The 22,980-nt window shown below is 53.3% G+C and overlaps 2 protein-coding genes across 2 annotated transcripts; both read right to left on the bottom strand.

The window, feature by feature from the left end:
• Positions 1–1,954: 1,954 nt before the first annotated feature.
• On the bottom strand, positions 1,955–10,204 carry SLC16A8 (solute carrier family 16 member 8). The gene is made up of 5 exons (XM_005150357.4): positions 10,073–10,204; positions 6,568–6,804; positions 5,933–6,076; positions 4,574–5,437; positions 1,955–2,803 (listed from the first exon to the last, which is right to left on the bottom strand). Exons 2-5 carry the CDS (start codon positions 6,794–6,796, stop codon positions 2,409–2,411), a joined length of 1,632 nt encoding a protein of 543 aa, XP_005150414.1. The 5' UTR covers positions 6,797–6,804; positions 10,073–10,204; the 3' UTR covers positions 1,955–2,408.
• Positions 10,205–11,405: 1,201 nt separating this feature from the next.
• Positions 11,406–22,745, bottom strand: BAIAP2L2 (BAR/IMD domain containing adaptor protein 2 like 2). The gene is made up of 14 exons (XM_031050203.2): positions 22,707–22,745; positions 21,696–21,807; positions 21,315–21,401; positions 20,170–20,231; positions 19,511–19,582; positions 18,831–18,947; positions 18,278–18,424; positions 17,728–17,880; positions 17,118–17,256; positions 16,128–16,356; positions 15,166–15,237; positions 14,643–14,823; positions 12,933–12,973; positions 11,406–12,131 (listed from the first exon to the last, which is right to left on the bottom strand). Exons 1-14 carry the CDS (start codon positions 22,743–22,745, stop codon positions 12,056–12,058), a joined length of 1,527 nt encoding a protein of 508 aa, XP_030906063.1. The 3' UTR covers positions 11,406–12,055.
• Between the last annotated feature and the right edge of the window lie 235 nt (positions 22,746–22,980).

Genomic DNA, 22,980 nt, shown 5'->3' with positions numbered 1-22,980 from the left:
TACAAATGCTGTAGCAAGGCCAGTCCTCCATGTCAGACCAGCGTGGCTTCCCAGGGGAGCACCAGCCTTGTAAAATCACCAGTTGCCTCAGTTCTGCCAGGTAGCATCCTTGCATACCTATCCAGGGCCAGGTTCTCCACACAGCTCAGCTGTTGCATCACAAGCTTGAGCTGATGCTTAAGACCCTGATCCTCTTTCAGAGCTGTTTGTTATGCCATAATACAGGGCAGTTCAGAGGGACAGAGAAAACCGGCTTGAAAGCTGACAATGTGGAGTGGAAGGCAGCTTGGCCATGTTTTTTGCAGTCTGACTGGTGGAGGAAGAGGTCTGGGGATCTCACAGCACTGTCTGCAGCAACATCTTGTACCCTGAGGGCTTTTATGTGGTTTGTGGAAAGATTTCAGAGCAGGGGGCTTAGTGGGGAACGTTGACTGGTGACAAGGAAACAGAGGGGACCTCGTTCCCATGACCTGCCTGGCTGACAAGGGCCTTGGACCATTGGGAAGATGTGAGCTGCCACTTGGAGGGGGTACTGGTGACCAAGGGAAACCTGGCCTGGGGGACAGGGGTCTGGGGTTGCTGGGAAAGCGCTGCAGAGCAACTTGGTTGAGCAGAGTTGACAGTGATGTTACCTTGTGGGGAGGGGAGAATAAGCTTGTGGAGCAGTGAATGAATGCCTGCAGTGCTCCATCACGCTTGCTGCTCCTTCTCTTTCTCCCAGAGCTTTGCAGCTGGCCTTTGTCATGAGGCTTAGTCTGATTTGGGATGTTTCTAAGTGGATTTGAATAGGAAGAAGCCCAAAGTCATGACTGTAACTGACCCACTGTCAGAGCTGACAATAGTGGTGAGACAAGGTACAGAACCATGGGGTTTGCCTTCTCCCTTCCAATTGCATAGAATCATTGAATGGTTTGGGTTGGAAGGGACCTTACAGATAATCTAGTTCCAGTGTCCAGTTCTTATGTCTCTTTAAACTGACATTCTTCAGCAGCTTTATTTTTGCTTGTCACTTACTGCTCTTTGCTTAGTAACATCTAGAATGGAACCTTTTCCTTCATGCCCCTGCTCCCCTGATGGTTCAAATGGCTTTGTGGGTGCTGCAGGCTTCACCCACTACCTGTTAACTTGTAGGCAGTCTGGTCTGGAACGAAACACCTATTTTGATGGTCCCATGAACTGCCTTCCGTGTATCCCTCTGCTTAGTTTTTGATCCCTCTCTATAGTCACAGCTTCCCCCAGGGCCTCTGAGGTGAAACAGTTCAGGAAACCAGAAGAAAGGGCTTTGTCCAGGGTTGTTTATAAAAGATCCAGTCCTAAAGCAGATTAGGAGTGGTTTAAGCATGCCAGGGAAGGTTGTTCTCTCAATCTGGAAATCCACTGCTGCAGCAGGGGTGAGGGAGGCATGCCTGCCTTACCACGTGCTCCAACACCCTCGTCAATGGCACTGGGGGCTCTGGACTGTCCTTCTGCCTTACCTTTGATTCTTTTACGTAAGGGGTTTTTCTCTGAAAGGAAAACACACATGGGCCTGGTGCCATTCCTGGTGAGTGGATAATTGCCTGGGACCTGCCCTGTAACCCCCACCTCCCATAGAGGCCAAGTTGTTCCTTCACACGTCAACAGCACTCACTTCAGGCTAGACACTAATAGCTCGCTGCTATTCCTGTTGGCGAGGCTTTGTCTCGTGGCTGCTCACCCAATGGCATTAATCTTTTTAGATGCCTTCTTCTTGCACTGCAGCAGCAGCCTCTACCCAGCACTTCCCCACTTGGAAAAGCAGGATCATGTGTCACTGCCTCAGCTTTATCACCCACAAATGATGCTCCAGAGGGAGGTATCCCACTGCTTTGGCAGTGCCCAAGGGAGGCACTGCAGGCAATGCAGTGTCTGTGCTCATGCTGGCTGCAGCTGGAGGTGGCCCATATGATAACTATGAATTACACCACCTCCTAAATCTAGTTCCAGCTGGCCTGGCACTATCCCGAATGCGGAAGTGAAGCGGAGGAAACACTGACACCAAACCAAAGCGTACCAGATCTGATTACAGAGTCTCTAATTGTGTTCTGTATTATGACAATGCAGAAGGAGAAGGAGGGTCCTTGACAGCCTCTTCAAAAGACTTTCTCTGGGGCTGGTTTGGAAGTGAGGGAATAAGATGATTTTTTGTTTTCTTTTTGGTGTTTGGGCTGCTCTGAGCCTGAGTTGCACCAGCATGGGTGCAGGATGCAGGCAGACATATCACCGGTAGGTATGTGGACATATGTACATATGGACCAGCTATTCTTATACCTCTCCCTCTTACATCTGTGTTTGTCTCCACTTTCTCCTCCTCATCTCCCACCTACCCTCCCAGGCTGAGGTGCATGCAAACAAGGCCAGATTTATACATCCCTGTTCCCCTGCCCTGGCTAAAAGCTGTCCCTCTCCACTGTCTGGTCAGCATCGCAGCCATCTCGTGCCAACACCTCCCCATCCCCGGCGGGACACTCGCCTCCCTCCCTGCCCTGCTCCTCTGCCACATGGTTGGCCTCCTCGCTGGCTGCTACCACGGCATTGTCGGTGCTGTGGGCTGGCTGGTGGTTGTCGCTGCTGTGCTCCTCAGCCTCCTGCACGTCGGACTCTGCTTCCTCAGTGTCGCTCCCACCACCTGCGGCAGGGTTCTTCTCCGGGGAACCTTCCTTCTTCTTGCCTCTGTTCAAGCAGCAGTAGGTGGCCATGGCCAGGAAGAGAGCAGAGAGCACCACCTCTGAGCCTGCCAGGTAGAAGATCACCTCGTAGTTCTTGAGAGCGTCAACCAAGCGGCCTGATGGTTGCAGAAGAAATGAGTTAGTTTCAGCCTACATGTCTCTGCATTGACACACCAGCACCTGTGTTTGTCTGAGGACTCATTTCTCTTTTTGGTAGAGAAGTCCCTTTGGTTGGCCCACACCTGATGATTTCTCTGCCAAAGAGATGCTCTCAAGGTATCTTCTCATCTCACTGTCAGTAAATATGGTAAATTCATCTCCAGGTGAATGTATGTGCCCTGTCCATCCAAGCTGAATGGTGAGCAAGGAGCCTGCGCGCATGCCTGCATGCATGTGTGCAGCTTATCCTGTGCCAAACTCCCTCAGCACCCATGGGGCAGGAAGCAGCTCAGGAGGATTACACCAAACAAAGCTACTTTGTTCAACCCCCTTCTTCCAGCCGAGCACTGCTCCGCAGGCCTGAGCCATCAGGTTTGCCAGCACACCCAGGCTCCCTGGATCGGGGGGGCCTACAGGTGCTGTTGTGGGGAAGGAGGGCACCATGACTTGACCACCCCCAGCACTGTTCTTCAGTGGCTTTGCACTGTCTGCATCCTGCTGTGAATGCACAGTGTCAAGGCACAGCTGAGCTGAGGCAGGAGCGCTGAAGGATGTCCCCCATCACTACCCCCTGGTGTGTCTTGCTCCAAAGAGCAAGGTGATGTTCAATCGCCCTCATCCCCATGATCTATCTGCATCTACCTTCACATCACGTATTCCTTGACCCTCCCTGGCCTAGGACTGCTTTTAAGACAAGACATGAATTACTGTTATCATAAAGAGGGTCTTCTCTTGGACACCAGTTTTGACCTGAGGGCTGGGTGGAGCTTCTGAGTGTGGGTTTTATCCATAGCTGGTGGTATGTGCCAGGGAACAGATCATTAGAGGTCTTCATTGATGGGTTTTATCTCATGTACTGCAGCTGAAGGAAGGGCATGTAGGAAGCACCAAAGTGGTCCATGGTCTGTCCCTGACACTTCCTCACAAAACACACATGCAGAGAACTCACTTCATTTGTAAGTAAGCCTTTGGCATGATCTGACTTTCTCTGACACTTAACAGTAACCTACACCAGTTTCTTGGGTGAAGGGTATCTCCCCATTCAGCAGCTCATTGATGGACTGTCTGTGGGGCATGGACCTTACTGTGGCCTAGACAAGACTGGTTGAGAAACTGTGAGTTCCTTAATCCTCCTAAAAGGAAGTAACAGCAAATGCCTCAGGTGGCTCTATGAGCTGTTTTGACTTGATTGACACCAAAATGCCTGTGCCTTTGGATTGGGGCCAACACAAGTTGAGACCATTACTCACAGTGCCAATCAAAAGGCCATGGACACCAAGGAGAACCTGGAAGATCTTTGCCTTGTCCTAATGAAGACTCTCAAAGATTTGCCTGCAGCATGTGCCTGACCCTACCCATAACATGATTTTATGCATCATTCACAGTGAAGGCAGAGTCCTGGATCCCAGCATGAAAGTGAGGGAAGTACCATTGCTCAGGATTGAAGGACACTGGAAGTCATGCACATCTCTGGATAGCTCTGTCTGCCTGCCACCACTCAGGTCTCTGAGCAAAGCAGAGAGAGAAATACCACTTGCTGTCTTGTGCCCTGCTTAGATTCAATTATGGTGCATGGAGTGAGCCTGAGAGCTCTTACTTAAGATCTGTTTCCAGAGGAAATCCAAAGTTGAGGAATAGGGTCTTTCATCAAATCCCATGCCCAGCACCTGCAGTACCATGGAATGGCAGCCAAACGAATCACCTGTGTTTTGCAGCAAGAGACCTACCTGCAGAGGGTGGCCCGATGAGCACAGCGAAGGCCTCGATAAGCAGGACCAGCCCGATGGCGCTGGAGAACTTCTGGGAGCCCACGATGGCCATGAGCACCTCGAACTGCAGTGCCCCCACCATGCCGTAGGAGATGCCAAAAAACACGCAGAAGATGACCAGCCCCGTGTAATTGCTAGCCCTGGCACTGCAGATGTCTGTCAGGCCATTGAAGAGCATAGAGAAGCTGAACAGGTATGCCACATGAGGACGGACCCACTTCAACCCTGCCACCATGCCGCAGGCTGGGCGGGCAAAGATGTCTATGAAACCAATGATAGAGAGCAAGAATGCAGCCTCTGTGTCTGGTACACCTGTGTCCTTGGCATAGTTGACCAGCAAGATGGGAGGCACAAAGAGACCCAGGACCAGGATGAACTTGGAAATAGTGTAAATGATAAACCCTCGGTTGGAAAAGATACTAAAATCCAGAAGCTTCTTTCCTTTCCTGGGCTTCTTCTTGGCTTTCTTGGCTTTCATGGTTCTATCAGTGGTGCTGATTCCCTCCTCTGATTTCCCTCCTATGGGCAGCATCTCCTTGGCTTCATATTTGTCCTGAGTTTTCTCCGTCTTCCGCTTCATGCCCATATCCAGGGGTCTCATGACTGCCCCACAAGTGCAGCAGTTAAGCAGGAGGCCACCCATGATGAGGAACCCTCCTCGCCAGCCAAACTTCTCCAGCAGCACTTGCCCCAGTGGAGAGAGGGAGGAAAGGAAAACAGGGCTCCCAGCAGCAGCCAGTCCATTGGCAAGAGGCCGACGCTTGTCAAAGTATGTGCCCAGCATGATCAGTGAGGGCTGGAAGTTCAGCGCCATACCCAGACCTACAGGAGGGTGAGGGCCAGGAAGGAACAGGAAGTATAAGAACATGAGATGTGGTTTGCAACAGGCTGAAAACTCCCTTCAGTGTGTCATGGGTCCCATGATGGGATTCATGTGTCCCTAACAAGTCTCTGCTCCTTCTGCTCCCCTGTTGGTGGGCTGCCCTGGAGAAGATGGGCTAAGCTGTCTGCCTGAGGTGTATCTGAACCAGGTAAACATGGCCGTGTTTAAGAGGACCTGTGCCTTAAGCAGGAACTTTGCCTCTCTCCTCTACCACTATATACCACCCAAGTTGCCATGGTCACAGAGCACCATTTTAGATCCAGCAGATGCATCTCCCACAGACACAATGTTCAGGACTAGATGCCTCCTATGAGCAGATGCAAATAGATTAGGGAAGACCTAATGTTAGACATAATGCTAAAGGGAGATACAGCATGATCTTGGCTCTTCTGCAGGTAAGTCTGCATCCCCTTCCCAACTCCTGGGGCTCTCACCTGTCAGCACGCCAGCTGTCAGATAAAGCTCAATGATATTGGTGGTGAAAGATGCCAGGATCATCCCAGAGGAAGCCAGCAGCCCTCCGATGAGCATCACAGGCCGGCAGCCAAACTGGTTCACCATGATGCTGCATACCGGTCCTGGGAGGAAGCAGAGGGGACAGAGTAGGAGACCAGGAGGAGATGGGACAACTGGGAAGGGACAGCCAGCCCAAAGAGGGCACTCAAGAAGATGAAACATTATTGACAGAGATCACTGTTTGCCTGCTCAGATACACATCCGTTGGGCCCAGCCAAGGGATGTGGAGACTGCTTTGCCTTGCCTTCGGCCCCCCAGTGCCTGGGAACAAGAAGGGCTTGGAGTGATAGGGGCAGCACTTGAGCAGTGGGAGCAAACCCCATGTTAACTGTGTGAGAGACAGGTGGGGCACACCTCAGGTCTCCTGGAGCAGAGGAAGAAGGGGACATGACAGCCATGCAGCACACTTCTAGAAGAGAAGTGGTGGGACAGTTGTATTCTGCATGTCACCAGGTCAGTGAGCATGAGGAAGGCCCATGGGGACATGGGTCTTGGTCTGTAGCAGGGCAGGGAAGGTACAAGCTGGGAAGGAGGGAGTGTGTCCAAACATCACCTGTCCCATACAGCATGGCCAGCATGATGGAGGAGATCCAGGCTGTGTCACTGTAGCCCACATGGAAATCTTTCATGAGCTCCTTGAAGTAGACACTGACGGCTTTTGGGAAGGCATAGGAGAAGCCGGTAATCACAAAGCAGCCGAGGAGCACGATCCAGCCCCAACCACCATCTGGGGGCTTCACGGGAGCTGGGAGATGCCCTTCCTCTGGGTCACGTCTCCCCATTGTCTAGCCTAAGAGAGGAAAGACAGGGTGGGAGGAGGCAGGGCAACAGAAGGAAGGGAAAAAGAAAGAGAGAAATCTCCAGGCACGGCAAGAAGAGAAGAACAGGGCAGGCAAACATCTACCACAAGGTTTCTCTCCATGCCGGCCATCCCCAAGCTCCAAGAGCCTCCCTGGGGTACCACACCAGCTCTCTGGACCTTCCTCCTGCCAGGAAGGGCAGGATTGCTTCAGGCTCTGAGGTCAAGCCACAACTGAGCCAAGGTAGGAAGCTTGCCCCCTGAGCTTGGGCATCCTACAGCTCTGTAACTAACTCCTGGTCAGACACAGCCAAGCAGGGTCACTGGAGAGCTGCATCTGATGTGGTGGGGCACCAGCATCTGCAGCACCCCACTTGCTCCATATCCAGCCCTGCCTGCAGGCTGGTGCAGGGTGAAAGCCAGCAACATGGATCCCTTTTGACTCCCAAGATCTTCCCTCAAGCATCTCCCATCTCAGTCCTGGGAGACCTCCAGGACTTTCTCTGCTACAGAAGTTCCTATCAGTGAGGCACAGGAGATCCTTTAAGCCCCGTTGTGCTTTCCTCTGGGAGGCTCTGCCCTCTCTCACCCTCCCTTCTGTGCTGTGAGGGGCCAGATTTGGGAAATGGGTGAAGGGGAAAAGCACTGCAAACCGGTGGTTATTTGCATGCCAGAGAGATTAGGGCTCTGTACCTACACATAAGGACCTGAACAAAGCCTAAAGGGGGGAGAAGGAGGGAATTAGAGGGTATGTCTTGTGAATAGCTCTTGGGGCTCTTAAGCTGCCCAGGAATTTTGTTTCACTTGGCTGCTATGGGTATGTTTTTCCCATTTCTCCCCTAGGCCCCAGGTCTCTCCCATATCCCTTCCAGCACCACTGGCCCCAGTTTGTTGGTCAGCCAGGCTTATTTTCACACCTCTATGTAAAACTGTCACTGCACTTCAATTATAGATGCTCCCAAGTAGGCTCAGACAGACATTAGAAAGCAGAGGGGCTTTCTCCATGCTTGAGCTAGGCTTTGTCAGCTGGTTTGCATTGTTACCATCCTGCTGGCAGTACAATCCCAACGTGGGTTCTGTCTCCTCCCCAGATCCCTCAGCTGAAGGACTGTGAGATGGTGACAAGGTCCACATCCCTTGACACTGACGGTCATGGGAAATGCCAGCAGTCATATCCTGAGACTGCTGAGGGAGCAAGGACACTCCTATGGATAGGACATACAGGGCTAGATCTGGGAGGTTTGGGTCTGTGTATGTTTCTCAAGGACTTCCTTCTTCTTCATGCTCTCCGAGCAATGGGCATCACTTGACCTGATTCCCATAGCTGCTGTTGCTCAGCATGTTAGAAAAGTGCAAATCCCTTAGGCAAAGTCATGGATGGCCGAAGCTGCAGGAGAGCCCAGGTAAAGGGCCCCTGCTTGGCAAGAGGTGGTACTACCCCATGACACCACTGTGTCTCACAGAAAAGGAGAACAACTGCCTTTCTCAGGTAGCAGGAGACTCAGGATACGAAGCCAAGATTGATAATGGGGCTGGGAATTGCTATGAGAGGGTCTGAAGCTGCTGTTTAGGGGAACAAGGAAAAAAAGACAACTAGGTGAACCCATGAACCCGGGACAAGGAGGAAGAGGGAGCAGGATCTGACTCTGAGCACAGACTGGGGCAGCCATATCCTGACAGCTCTCAGGCTGAACCACAGGGGCCAGTGCAGGCTACTCCAGTCTGTCCCCCACGTCCCAGTTCTCAGAAACTGGGGCAAGGGACAGGGGCACAAAGTGGGAGCAGGGTGCTATAAAGACATTTTCAAGGCAAAGAATGATGGCAAGGAAGAAAAGATGAATTGTTCACTCTCCAGACACCCATACCCCCCCCCCCCCCCTTTCTGGTGTTGTCTGGATCACTGGCACATGGACAGCCAGGCTGAACGGTCTTACTCAGCTTCTGCCATTACCCTCCCCTCCTAGCTCCACCTGACTCACAGCCAGCTATGGCTGTACAAAAGGTGACCTGCTGCAAAAGGGCAGTGATTCCTCCATCAGTGCTGGTGCTTCACCACTGCACATAGCTACTTCGAATAGGAGTGACTGCCACCAAACATACCCTGAGCCTTCTCATCCAAGCCCCTCTCCCAGCCTCACTCTTCTTGCTCTTGTCCTGCATCACAAATGAAATGAATCAAACCATTGCAATTCATCTGGCTTTTGGTTATGGGGTTTTTTTCCCCAGCTTCCTAGCAAAAACATACTTGTCCACCTGTGGTATCCTCTTCAGAGATTTCTGCAGCATCACCTGCCAATAAGTCCACAACAACTGGTTTTGCAGAACCCATTAGACAAATATCCATCAGTACTGTTAAGAGTTGGGAGCTGGATGGGCACCTCTGCAACAGCTACCTGTTCAGTGTTACAGAACTGTACATTAAAGGCATGAAACAGCTTTTACTTGCCTGCAGGTAAATATTGGCTGAAAAAAGATGAGGTTCACCAGAGGAGCTCACCTCCGTAACACGTTTATCCCAGCTCTGACCTGGGCGGTCCAGAGCTGCTTTGTTCCTAACACTGCAGAACACGCGTTAGCTCTTCTGTTCGTGGCTGCACATGGAATCACAGAATGAACCAGGTTGGAAAAGACCTTTAAGATCATCAAATCCAACCACTACCCCAGCACTGTTTACCTTGCGCCTGCTTTTTCACACTCTACAGCTTGCTATTCTCTTCTCCGCAGTTAAGGAGCTTTAGTCACAGGTAAAAATACCACGAGTAAGTTCACATGCACCTGAAAGCTCATCAGCATGGGCACCTGTCCTTCCCCGTGCACTGCAGGCAGGTGGCTCAGAGCTGCAGAGCTACCTGTGGATGTGTGGCAGGAGGAGACGTGCTGGCACGAGAAGTCACAAGCCCAGGGTGGGAAGGCAAGGACCACAGCAGGCTCAGCCACAGCTGCCAGTCCCTAGACACACACAGAACATAAAGTAGCTGGTGCTGGATGATGCCCAGCAAAGCCCCGCTGTGGCAGGCAAGCAGCAGCCAGGAGGGTCCACATAAATGCTAGGATGGCTCCTAGTGCCTCCACACAGTACAGGCGTGGCTGAGGGGTCTGTTTATTAAATGCAAGGGCAATGATTCCTGCCACCAGCCTCCCCAGCCCACAGACAACACAAAGCTTTTGTTAGAGAATTAAATGTGTGCAGGCTTAAAGTAAATGAACTTTCCCGTTGGCAGCCAGCGCCAGGATTCAAGCATCCCTCCACACCACTGACCTGTGCAACGAAGCGACAACCTGCTGAGCAGGGCTGAGCCTCTGAGGGCTGAGCAGATGGGTCAGCAGCACTTCCCTTCTCCCTCCGGCTGGCACTTCCCAGAGCTGGACTAGGGCACACGGTTAGATGGCCCTGCTGGCTCTTTGCTCCATGGTGAGTAAACTGTCAGCCGGGCACAGGGTGATGCCTGCAGGAATCCAGATCCTGTCCAGAGGTCTCTTGTGCCCCACTCCTTTTGGGGCAACTATGTCCTCCCTAGAGAGCTAAGCCCGCTCTCAGCCTGCTCCCCTCTGGCTCCGATGATGCCCGTGGCCGATCCAGGGGGATGCCCAGCGTGCGGGACCCCCTTGCCTGCTATGTGTGCAGGTAGTGCCTCACGGCACTCTCGGCATCGATGTGGGTCAGCAGCCGCTTATGGTTCCAGGTCGGCAGAGACTGGCGGGTGCTGAGCGGGCAGAAAGCACTCCTCCACTTTTAAGAGGCTTTTCGAGCCAATGGGGAGGAGGTGGCTGCCTGCCGCGGCCCGAATCCCCCCATAATCCCGCTGCCCAGGGGCTCCTCCCCTTCCCAGCAGAGTGGGGCAGGCTGGTGGGGGCAGAATCACTGGGGCTGAGGCAGGAGGAAGCAGGGTGGGGATGGGGGATGCTGGTGATGGACCCAGCCAGGACAGAGGGTGACAGGGAGGGGGCAGTAGAGGAGGAGGGCAGTAGCCCACCCTTCATTAAGGGGTAAAATAGGTGAAGGGGCTGCCTCAAAGCCCTCCACCTCTTCCTCAGCTGCCAGCCAGAAGGATGGAGAAGCACTGGTGGGGTTTTGCAGGTGTCCAGCAGACAAGGAAGACAAGGATGGACCAGCTGAGGAAACTCTGCCAGCCATGGCTTGAAGTGCCAGATCCAGTCCACCACCGTATCCATCCTCATAAAATCCCAAATGCCCTCGGAGGCTGCCACCTATAAGGAGGTCTGGCAGGCACTGGGGACAAGCCTCTGGCCACACAACTGGGAACCCATTTTTTTTCCAGGGAGAGGGCTGGAGCTCACCTCAGGTGGGGTTTGGGGGAGGCAAAGACCAAGGCTCTAAACACCCAAAGGCCCTCAGGCTCCTGGCAGTGGGGGGGGCTGTGGAGGCTTTGCAGGGCTCCCAGCCAGGATTTAATTTCTATTAATAAGGCTAATCAGCTAAAGGCCTGGCTATCACTTGTGCTCCTTCCCTCTCCCACGTCGCCTCTCCCTTGAGGCCTCAGCACATACAGGGCATTCCAGGCTGGTGAGGTTCCCACAGATCCCAACCACTGGGATGGCCACTGAAGCATCGTTCTCTGTTTTATTTAAAAACCCCAATATTTTCCCCAGGACAACGGGCAGAGGAGCAGGGCAGCAGCACTGCCTCTGCTCCTGCCTTGCCCCAGGGCTGTGCAGTGAGGGAAGCGGCTGTGCTGGGGGCAAGAAGGGGCAGATGCTGCTACAGAAGGGCCAAGAGTAGAGCGCTGCATGGTGCAGACCCTGGCAGCTGGTCCACAGCGCTGGGAGACCTCCTGTGGCCTCCTCCCTCTGGGGTTCATTCTTCTGGTAGCAAAGGGACTGTTCGATGAGAGCGCTTCTCTGCCCACAGCAGACCAGCAAAGCTTCACCTTTGTCATCCTGCTAGCACTACCCCATGCTGCAGATGACCTTACACACCCTTCCCTCCACCTCGCAGAACAGCAGCATCCCCTCTCCCAGGCCACCAGCACGAGTAACACCACACTTCTCCCATTCAAGTACAGTAACATCACACATGGAGGGGGGACAGAAGGGATCTGCTGCTGTCTAAAGCATGCCAGGCAGCCCAGTGATGTCTTGATGTCCCAGAGGTAAGGGAGGGGAAAAGAGAAGTTACTCCATGAGTGGTAGCACTAGGTTGCTGCCTAGCTGGGAGGCATAGTCCAGATCTTGTATGCCTCCTCCTTCCCTGCTGACATTGTCCGTGGTCTGCAGCCTGGCTTCATCGGATGATGGGTGCTGAGCGGTCATTGGTGACTGTGGGACGCAGCTTCACTGTAGCAAAGGGGTTGGTACCTCTGGAACGGGAAAGGAAACAGGCAACCATCAGGAAATCTGCAAAAACCATGCAGGTTTCCCACTGACCAAGCAAAAGGTACTTAGTCCTGTTGGGGAGCCACCTCCATGCTGAGGAGGAGCGTGGTGAAGCTGGCTTCTGAGGATGCTTTCTTCCTTCTTAACACACATTCTGCTGCAGGTTCCCATGGGGTTCCCCCTGGGCTTGCCTCAGGGCTCCCTCTTCCATGGGACGTAGGAGGTACACTAGCAAAGGCCATCCCTTGCAGTAGCACTCTACACCTGTGACCCCTGACCATCTAAGCAAGGGGTCAGGGAGCAGAAAGAGGCTACAGCACCATCCAGAAACAAGGAGACACCAACCCAACCACAAAGGGAAGGAAAGCAGGGATTTGTGGCAAGTCTCATCTCCACAGACCTGAGTCACCATAGTTAAAAGCCACATCCCTTATGCCTCAAGGCTTTTCGAAGCAGGCAGAGCTGCATAAATAACATAGCTCCACACTCAGCTGCTCTTGTGGCTCTCCCAGAATGGATGGGAAGGAGCATGGAGGACCCATATGCTCAGAGTGCTCAAGTCCTACCTCATATTACCAAAGACAGGAGGGAGCCTTCCCAGTCAGCAAAGACCAGAATGTCCCACCTCTCCCTCCTGTCCTAGAAGGTGGGTTGTGCATTGCTTTCCTCCAGACACTTTCCTGCTCCTCCCATATTTGATAATCCAAAAGATCAAACTATTATAAAACTGCAATAAAGCCTCCCCTGTCTGATGATTCCAGAGTGGAATTTCACACCTCACTTACCGTGGGAAGAGTTCAGGGGGCTGCTCAAATATTCCTGATTTCTGCAGTGAAGAGAAAGGCAGCAGTGAGTGATCTGGGGTAGGGAATGGAGAGACACGAGTGGGGCAGGAGACACCACACACACTGAGGAAGGTTTCACACAACACTGCTCCCTTAGGACACCTCTCTTTGTCTTGGGAAAGATGCCTCACCTCCCCGAAGTGTCGTGTCTGAAAAGCACAGCACACAGTGACAGTCTGAGCTACATTTCACCCTGCCAGCACAGCCAGAGATGCCCCCCTCGTGTTACTCACACACTCTGGCAAAGAGTTCATTACATGCTTCCTGTATCCACAGAGAACTCAAGAGCTACCCTACACCACGTACTGCTTGAATGTGGACCAGCCTGATGGAGAAAGGTGGACCTAGGTCCTGTAGCCCTTATTCTTGGCTAGTAGTGAAGGATCAGTGACAAGTGACCTGCTAAAGCATGCCAGCTTCTGCAGCTTGTGCCAGACAGGAAAGTCACATGTGACTATCTGTGTTCCAGCTGGGAATTCAAACACACACCCATTTGCTCCTGGCTCCACTGGAGGATGCCTTGGGCATAAGTTTAGAGTATGGCTGAGCCTTTCCAAACTTCCAATGAGGCTCAGTTACTTTGCCATGGTACTCCAAATGTTCCACACACTTCATTGCTCAATCCCAGGTCTATCCCTACACCCTAGCCCTGAGGATGGATGAGCACCCATGATCCACAGGGGGTAATAGGCTGCAGATCCTGTTCCCCTCTGTGCTGTGCTGCCTGAGGCTCCCTAAAACCACAGAACAGAACATGAAAGGAATAAAGAGTAACTAAATGTTGCATTTTTCAGTCCTTTAAGCCATGCCTTTACTTGCCTTTGCAGCAACCAGAGATGAGGTTTCCCAGCCTTCTATGAGACTGAGCGAGTAATGCCCCATGGGCAGCAGTGTTCTTTCCTCTCCCAGGTCCTCACCTTTAGCTGTCCTCAACTTTAACTGTGTCCTCACCAGTCGATTCCCTGCAGCTGGAAGCACTGATGAATCGAGGGTTTCCTCCTCAGTACACCATGCATAAGGCATAGGTTGACACAACTTGTTCTAAGGCTCTCCAAAGTGACTGTGCCCTCAGCCTTTGCCCCTAGCTTTTCCCTTAGCCCAGCTGTGATTTTAACCCAGCCTCTGCTTGAATTTAGAAGGGGAGACACATGAAACTCTGAAGGGAGAAGAAGGATGGCATCTCTGTTAGCTGGTCACCCACTCCCAGCCCAGCCTGATCACTCCATGGTCCTACTATTAGCAGAAAGAGGTGCTGCCCTGGAGCCACCAGAAATCAGGCTGGGGGGTCATGGAGAAAAGGGCTGAACTGAAGGATCCCTGCTGAGCAAAAAGAGAGAGAAATGAGAAGGGCAGGGGTACAAAAGCAGTCTCTTGTGGGGGCAAAGCGAGGTACTGAGGATCTGCACACACAGGTCTGGCTGGCACAGGTATGGTGGCATGCGAACAGACTGGGTGAGAAAGGCCAGTGCTAACAAAACTCCTTAACTCAGGAAGGGAGGAGGTCACACACCAACATCTGGAAGGTGTTTTCCTTTCTCAACAGGCTAATGCAGAGAAGGTGCATGTTGGAGGATGGAAGTCAGATGTGGACTGTGGCCCACTCCATACAGACACACACCCCCACCAGTCACTCCTCCTGCACTCACTCACCTTGGAGCCAGAACTGACTGGGGCGACCACCCCACTCTGGTGACTGCTGGCACCCATTGAGAGGGGAGGTGGGCTCGGCAAATGGGGCTGGGCAGTGGCAGGCCAGTAACTGCTAGAGGAAGGAGTGCTGGGACGATCCAGGATATCATCCATACTGTGACTGCTTCGCAGTGGGAAGGACCTGAGCAAGAGAAGAAGACAGTGGGGTGAGAGTCGAAGAGCAAGGAATAGGGAGCAGCACGGCTGCTAGCCACAACATCTATCTGTGGGATGCCTCTGGGGAAAATGCATATGGCTTGGACTGGCACACTCACAAGGGCCTTTGAGAAGATACTGCATGTGTTAGAGGAGCCATCTAGGGTAAGCCTGTGAGGTCTCAGGGCACAGCGAGGTGCTCAGCAGATGCTCCAGCACAGGAGCACTGCAGCTCTCCGCAAGGCACATCCCAAACAGGTACCCACTGGAGTCAGTGACCTACCAGGAGCCACTCCAGCTCCTGCCTGGCCAATTGCTCTCCAGTTACCTGGTAGCTGGCTCCTCCATCTCTCTCGCATCCTCCAGAGGCTTGACATAAGCTTCAGGGAACCAGCCACACCTGGGACACAGGAACAGAGACAAATGAAGTCTAGATAGCCGCGATTTGTGGTTCTTCAGACCCAGCTGCCCAGCACTGCTGATCTACACACATCACCCAGGCCACTGCTGCTGCTACCGCGTGTGACAGTGCTGCTGCATATCCTTCACCCCTAGATGGGGCGTGGGGTAATCACCAGGCTTGGCAAAGGACCCGCTTATCTCAGAGGCTGTGCACAATCTGTGCCCCTGAGAGCAGTGCTGGTGCAATGCAGGAAGAGACTCTGTCTGAGCACAGTCACGAGGTAGTCAAGGCCAGAGCACAAGGAAGCTGTGGAAATCCCTTCTCAGGGAAAAACCAGCACCCCCTCAGAGAAGGGCACTGCTCTTGTTGATCTCTTATCTGAGTGTGAGCTTCCCTGCAGAGTGCAGTACCCCTGTACCCGGGACCCCATGTGGAACAGGCTTGTTCCAGGTGCTGGCTGGCAGTGCCGCAGGCAGTAATTCAGTAAGTGCAGGTGCAGCAGTTTCCATGCCCTGAGTGTGCAGCAGTTGCAGTGTGAGCTGAGAAATGCCAGGGCTCTCAGGTAACTCCAGCAGCTCATGGCCCTGGGCTGGATCCCATGACAGGAGTCGCTCAGCCTTGCAGACCAGGAGGGGGTCACTGTGCCCCTGGCTCTTGCACACAGAGCCCCTGGGGCTTCCTCAGGCAGCTCATCCCTGTCCCACTGCATCCCTTTGGCTTGGGGAGTCCCCATGACTGAGGACATAGCAAAGTCCCACACATACAGTGTATGAGGCAACACAGACCACACGAGGAGGGGAGGGGGGAGATGATTTTGGGTTTAAACCTCCCAGTTCCATACCCAACAAGCCTGCATCAGCCCAATGTACAGCACCAAAGCCACATACATGGATGAGCCCTCCAGCTTGCCATAGAGCCAACCGTTCTGCGCCTCCGGCATCAGCACCGTGATGACGTCCCCAGGGTCAAACCGTAGCAGGGTCCGGTTGATGCCGGTCGTGTGGGGCACGATAGCCTGCACTCTCACCATGCTGCTCGTCCTCCTGCCTTCACTGCCGCTGCTTCTGGCCTCACCAAAGGAACCCGACCGGGAAGTGCGGCCAGTTGGGAGCAAACCTGCAGGGAGGCACCAGAGGGGTCTGCCTGGAGCCCGGCATCCTCCTGCAAGACCCACGCTGCCTCAGAGGGACTCTAGAGGAGGAGTAGATGGCCTTTCTCTGCAGGGAGAGAGCAGGGCACAGCATGGGAAAAGCATGGGAAAACATTCATCTTGCAGGAGGAAAATCAACTCAAGCTGAAAAATCAAGCTTTGCATTATGTTTCCTTTGGCCAAATGTCTAGAACATACACACTGCATGCCCTAGCTGATGCTCTGGCTGATGGCCCTCTTCCTGACCCTGTTAGAACAACTGTTTGGGTAAGCTTTCTCTCCCCCTGTCCTTTTCTGGTGGTTCTTTAAACATCTTAAGCTGGAATTTCTTATGAAGAATAAGCAGGTGAGACATGAGGTAAGTGGCTGGGTTGGGAGGCAGGCTAATATTTAACATAGCAGCACGAGGGAAGGTGCTTTACTCAAATGGGAACTCCAGTAAGAACCAGCCCTCATGGTTCAAGGGAAACTGGAAATTGCACATCTGTGGGTTCCCCACCTCACACCCCCAGGAGTCCTGGCCTTGTCTTCAATGGGCCCTGCTCACTCTCTGGTTGAGCTCACCCTGTGCTTCATTCAGCCTTACCCTCCGAGCTCCCATACCCACGGTCTTCCCACCGTGCCAAGGAATGTGGCTGAAGACCATTAGTCTGATAGAGTGGTGGTCCCTCCCCAGCCCCATCTCTCTTCCCAGAGAGGTCCAGCCACTGCTGGACATGGGTCATACTGGCTGATGGTGTCCTCCGCAGTGGCTGCCTGGGGGGCTCTGGTTGAGGAGACAGTCTCATATCTGAAGGCTCCGGAGAGAAGATGCTGGATCTACTCCCAGTCATGGAGGAAGTAAAGTCCCCAAGGGGTCTCTGGGACTGTTGGAAGGAAAAGAGGTTGAATACACATCCACAGTTCAGTGGGAGATGCTCTGAGACATACACAGTCCCTCTCAGGAAGCCAAACCCAGCATGTTCCCTCATTGCTGCCCATGCACACTTTTCCCTTCATCTTGGTCAGGAGCAGCCATGGAAGCTGGACAAGCCAGCAAGTACCATGGCTGGCCAAGGACTGGCCTTGCACTGCAATCTGAAAGAAGCAGTAACAGCTTCACCACCACAAAATCAATCATAGAATCATAGGATGGTTCAGGTTGGAAAGGACCTTCAAAGCTCATCCAGTCCCAACCCCCTGCAATGAGCGGGGACATCTTCAACTAGACCAGGATGCTCAGAGCCTCATCCAACCTGGCCTTGAACAATTCCAGGGATGGGGCACCTCTCCCCTCTCCAGGCAACCTGTTCCAGGGTTTCACCAAACAAGGTGGAGGCTGTCCATGGGTTCCTCACCATCTCTAGGTGGGTGGGGGTGAGCCGGCCTGATGGATACCCTTGGCCATGAGAGGCTCCGAGAAGACCCTGTGAGTGGCTGTTGGATGGGTTGCGGGTGGCCTCCAGCTGCTCCTTCCACTGCGGTGCCTTGGTCTGGATCATGGCCCGAGCCTGAGGAGGGGGAGAAGAGGAGGTGGTGGCCAGGGCAGAAGAGCTACAGAGGGAGCCAAGGCTGCCACATACATTAGATTAGGGACCAGGTCCTCCCACAGTTAGGTTTGTGGGAGCCCCTCAAAAGGTCCCAAAGACCCTGCTATAAACACCTACATCCCCATTCCCTCTCCCATCACTCACGCACCCAGCTAACCCTGTTTCAGCACCATCCTTAGCCCCAGCCGTGCTTTCCCAGCCTAGCACAGTCAGCCTGGACCGCACAGCAAGAGGTGAAATTGGGTCTCCTGCCCAGTGCATGCATGGACATTGCTTTCACCCCAGGGGCAGCTCAGCACTGGCTCCCTCCTGCTGCCTGCTCCCCTCCAGCTCTGCTCCCCAGCTTGCCAGGCCATACCCTGCTGTAGAACTGGAGGAGGGTGTTGTAGAGCATCTGATGCTTCTCAGCCAGGAAGCGGTAGCGGCGTTTCTCCTCCAGCTCAGCCTCCCTCTGGCTCTCAGATACAAACGCCTGCATCTCCGAGCGCAGCTGCATCACATTCTCCTGGGCCACAGGGGAAAGAGGGAAGAAGGGATCAGCATAAATCCAGCAGAGTGGGATCATACACGGCAGGGGAAGGGTTGAAACGGGTCATCGTGTCTACCAGCTTCCCACTCTGCTTGCAGTGCTGGAGCAGCACAGAGGAGCTAGAGCAGAGTGCCAGGGATGGAGCCCTCCCACACTAATGCTCACTAAATGAAGAAAGGGCTTGGCAAGAATGAGCACCACAGGTGAGCAGCACCCTGTGGAAAAGGAGTTTCCTCCTTTCCAGGTAAGCCTGCTGCCTTTTGAATGCTGGGGCAAACCCCTTGGCTTTTAAGGAAGGACAAAGTTCCTGAGAAATCGGCCCTGAGTCTGGAAAAATCACCCAGTTCTTTTTGCCCCTCTCCTCCCTGCAATCACTGCTCACCTTCATCTCACGGGCATTCTTATCACGGGCCCTCTCCATTCTCCACAGCTCTGCCATGCACTTATCCAGGTTAGTGGCTCTGCGCTGGTACTCCAGTTCATACTGCTTCTGGCTCTCCTGTCAGGGAGAAACCAGGCTGGGTGAGAAAACAGAGACCCAGGCACACTGTGATGCAGCAAGGGTCCTGCTCTGACAGGCAGTTGAACACCTGAGTCCCTCTGCAATCAGGCTTTTCCTGAACCTCTCATAAGAAACATCTTTCTTTACCTTTTTCTTTGCTTTGAACAGTCCCAGAATACTGATGAACCTCAAGAACAGGCACCCAGCTCCTGCAGCACTGGGAGCAAAGCCACAGCCTCTGTGACATGACCCAACAGCATGTCCAGCTGGGCCACAGTGGCACAGGACACACAACCATGCAGAGGCTGTGGTCTGGGGAAGCTGGAAACTGCTTTCGGGATGCTGAGTCTCTCAGCCCCACTGAAGCATTTGTCCCACTGCAAAAGAGCCTGCATCACTCCATTATCAACCAAACTAGGGAGAGGTTTGGTCCATGACTGGAGAAGACAAGCCCTCCTAACTGCTGCTGAGGAAAGTCAAGGAAACACCTCAAACACCAAAAGCCTTTGGGAGAGGGGAGAGGGAAATGAGAAGAATTGAGAAGGGAGGTAACCACTCACACTGATGAACTGTACATCCATTTTGGTGTTCTTCTCCATGTGCTGCAGCAGGTCCACATGGAAGGTCTGAGCCTGGAAGAGGTGAAGGAGCTATCACCCTAATCCCTTCACCATAAAGGGTGTTACAAGCGCTGTGGTGAAGGGTGGCTCGTAAAACCTGCAGAGCTGATGACTCTCTTGCCCCCTGGACTCCATATAGGAGCCAGAAATGGGCACATCAAGGCTACCCTGAAGCAGCCTTAGGGTCAGCACCCAGCACCCTCCTAACCATGGGTCACCCTCGAGCTTTGACATGGGCACAAACAGCAGTGTCTGGAAGGGTTAGCATCCCCTCTGCTCCTTCCCACCACTGTGACCCAGGGAAAGAGAGGATGGGAATGCTGCAACTTCAGAGCCAGGCATCGCTCAATCTGACACACATCCACCACCACACTTATGGAGCAGCAGTGATAGTCCGTCAACGGCACCGAACACTGAACACCAGCTGGGCTCTGGGCATGCTGCTCTGCAACACACCTCCATCACATGCAGCAGGGAGAGCAGGGGGACCTGCCAACAGGCAGGTGAGACGGCAGAAGATGGGGTGAACTGGGCAAACGCTGTTGTTAAGGAAGTCCCTTGATTCCCCACCTGCACCAGCCCTCAGGAAAACCACTCACCACCACTTCCAAATCAGAGCTCAGGACTCTCTGCGTGTTGGACATCTGCATCAGAATTTCACCTGCAAGCAAAGAGCCAGAAGGTGAGGAAATCCAGCAGCCATTTCCTTGTGTGCCCAAGGAGGCAGACCAGCAGTGTGCCACTCAGGCTGATGATACACGGGGGCGAAAGTCCAACAGCTATCACAAAGTACTGCTCTCCGCACCCTGCAGGAGGCTGGTAGCCTTCCTCCCCAGGGCTCAGCTCCACCACCACTCCCTAGGCACCATCGGAGAGGGGTTGCTCCAGCCCATGAAGCTGCCAGACCAGTGCTCTGTTACAGCTCCATGTGCTGGCAGCGTGCTGGGTTTCTGCTCTGTCACAGCCCCTGTGGGTCCCATTTCTAACCCCAGTGGCACCCCTGCTGCAGTGCATGGCTCTGGGTGTCCTACAGGAAGGCAACTACAGCACTTGCTGCTGGTTGGAACTAGATGAGCTTAAGGTCCTCTCCAGTCCTAGCTATTCTATGATTCTGTGGTGCTGTGTGTGGTCCTGATTCACTGGTGTTGGTATCATGAAACTGGAAAAGGAAGAGACTGATGACAGGAAGCACAGAACTAGCTGGATGATGCAGATGACTATAGGAGTCCCTATAGAAGCTCATTAAAATGATTTTCAATAGAGCAATTTCCTGAGCATATTTTCAGCAGCCATCATTAGGCTACAGAATTATTTGCCCTTCAGCTCTGAGCTGCCATTTCATCTTGCTGTAGGCTCAGGGGGACAACATCCCATTGGCTATTGTCAATCCATGCTCTCCAGCTTTTACCTCATACCTGCAAGGAGGAGAAAATTGGTTCCTCCAGCTCTTAGGGCAGCAAGGACTGGTTTCCATGAGAGGTCCATTGCTGAAGGTCCATCCCAACAGCTCAGTCATTGATCTCAGAGGGATACAGGAGAGAGGGGTGGGGCCTTGGGTTGTTCAAGGGCATAAAATAAATGTGACTCTAATCACCTAGACAGGGCCTGGCGCTGGGAAACACCATTTAGAGGAGCTGTCTTCCTTCCCCCCAGGGCCTAGAAAGGGACCAGGTAAGGGGGAAGGCCAAAAGCATGTAACTGTGACTCATCACAGGACAGAGGATCACAAACAGGAGAGCCTTACCCAGCATGTGTGAGGTGGAACTCTGCAGTGCTTGCTCCCCAATCTTTTCAATTGCCTTAAAATACACTTCAGCTGCTTTGGATAATGCTGTGAGGAGAGGAGAGGAGCAGTAAGGATCTGGCCTGCCTTCCCACCATCACCAGCCCCAGGAAGCAGTGCAGAGGACAGCCACCCCCTGGTGCCTCAACTATAGGCAAGGGAACTCCATTTCTCCCAGTCTGTGCCTAATAATAGCAGTGGGTCCTGGAGCAGAAGAGTACTTAAGTGCAGCACAGGACATTAAAGAGTAGGAGGACCAGCAACTTTGTCCTGGGTGATGGCACAGTGGACACCTGGGATGAAGGCAGCAGCTTGATCTGGCTTCTGTGGGACCCCACTCACCATGGAAGGCACGCAGGTAGTTGTTTCCCAGGTACACCAGGTTCTCCAGCGCGGGGTTGAACTGCTCCAGGATACTCTGTGCCAGGCAGAAGCACGTTAACACCAGTCTGAGCTATGCTCCAGAGACCTCAGCAGGTCAGTGTCCTACTGTGGCTCAGTTGCATGCAGCAGCGACACAGTTCCTTCCCACAGCCACAGCCTGGATAGCAGCAGTGATGTGCAGCCCTGCACAAAGTCAGCTCCCTGCACCAGAGGGACCTTCAGGTGCCCGGAGTCCTCTCCAGCCAGCCAGGAGAGGAGCAATACCAGAAGGCAAGGCAGCCTGCTGCACAGCCAAGTGGTGACCTGAAGATGGCTTTCTCCCAGGGCCCCACAGCCACTGCAGGTGGGGGGATAATTCGAGGGGATCCGAGCAGCCTTTTCCCCTCACTCCATCACCTCAATGTTTATTATCCAGGCATGAACATGACTTTTTCCTGGCCAGGATGTGGTGCACTGCCAGACTCAGCAGCTTAATAAGACAAGGGACGGACTGCATCAGACCAGCCTCTCTGCTCTTGCCTGCTGTATTTATCAAAGGTGTTTATTGCCCACAGCAGAGATTCTTTCTTTTCTTTCTCCCAGTCCTCACCACCTTGGTACAGCACCAATGGGCACAGGGAAGGATTTGTGAGATTGGGCTGCTCTTTCCAGCAAGCAGGAAAACAGCCGACTGAACTCCTCCTGCCTACCAGCAACCAAAGTGTGTTACCCTGAAGAATACCACGAATTGTCCATGTCTGAACCACACTGGTTACCCAATTCCTTCCCAGATCTGCCTTAAGACCCACACCACCTTCCCCTCCTGCCAGCCATCTGCTCTCAAGCACAGTGCAGAGCCCACAAGAGCTGGTTTCCCTGGGGAAGGGATAAAGCCCTTGGCTATTCATCCAAGAGAGAAAACAGCTCTTTTCCTCCCACCCATGCATCTCCCCTAGGCAGAGAGGAGCAGCCTTTGGTGGCAGCACTCACCTTATAGATGGAGATGGTGGATCTGTAGGACAGGTCCATCTCTGGAGCGTTTCCCCTCTCCCAGAGAGGACGAAGGAATAAAGAACAGCACAAGGTGCTATCCTGGCCTGGAGGACTCTGCTTCCCCACAGCCGGCTGGATGGAAAGAAGCCGTTGCTGGCAAGGAAGGAAGGACAGCAGGAAGACACAGCCAGAGTACAAAGGGAACGGAGCACTGCTGGAGTTTAATAATTCACCAGCACAGAGGCTGGAACTTGATCTCTGGAAGTAACTG

Source organism: Melopsittacus undulatus, chromosome 5 (genome assembly GCF_012275295.1).
Source record: "Melopsittacus undulatus isolate bMelUnd1 chromosome 5, bMelUnd1.mat.Z, whole genome shotgun sequence".
NCBI classification, from domain to species: Eukaryota; Metazoa; Chordata; class Aves; order Psittaciformes; family Psittaculidae; genus Melopsittacus; species Melopsittacus undulatus.
Note: the sequence above shows the minus strand (reverse complement) of the source record. Positions and strands in the feature narration are given on the sequence as shown.

Excerpts from the sequence above, each read along its gene's own strand:
- BAIAP2L2 (XM_031050203.2), bottom strand. The coding sequence starts at position 22,745 with ATGGACCTGTCCTACAGATCCACCATCTCCATCTATAAG. Across the intron at positions 21,808-22,706 it reads CCACCATCTCCATCTATAAG|CTCAGACTGGTGTTAACGTG; the intron begins GTGAGTGCTGCC and ends TCTGGAGCATAG. Across the intron at positions 16,357-17,117 it reads GCGGAGGACACCATCAGCCA|GTTTGCTCCCAACTGGCCGC; the intron begins GTATGACCCATG and ends GCCTCCCTGCAG.
- SLC16A8 (XM_005150357.4), bottom strand. The coding sequence starts at position 6,796 with ATGGGGAGACGTGACCCAGAGGAAGGGCATCTCCCAGCTCCCGTGAAG. Across the intron at positions 6,077-6,567 it reads GGCCATGCTGTATGGGACAG|GACCGGTATGCAGCATCATG; the intron begins GTGATGTTTGGA and ends GCTTCCTCCCAG. Across the intron at positions 5,438-5,932 it reads GACAGCTGGCGTGCTGACAG|GTCTGGGTATGGCGCTGAAC; the intron begins GTGAGAGCCCCA and ends ACCCTCCTGTAG.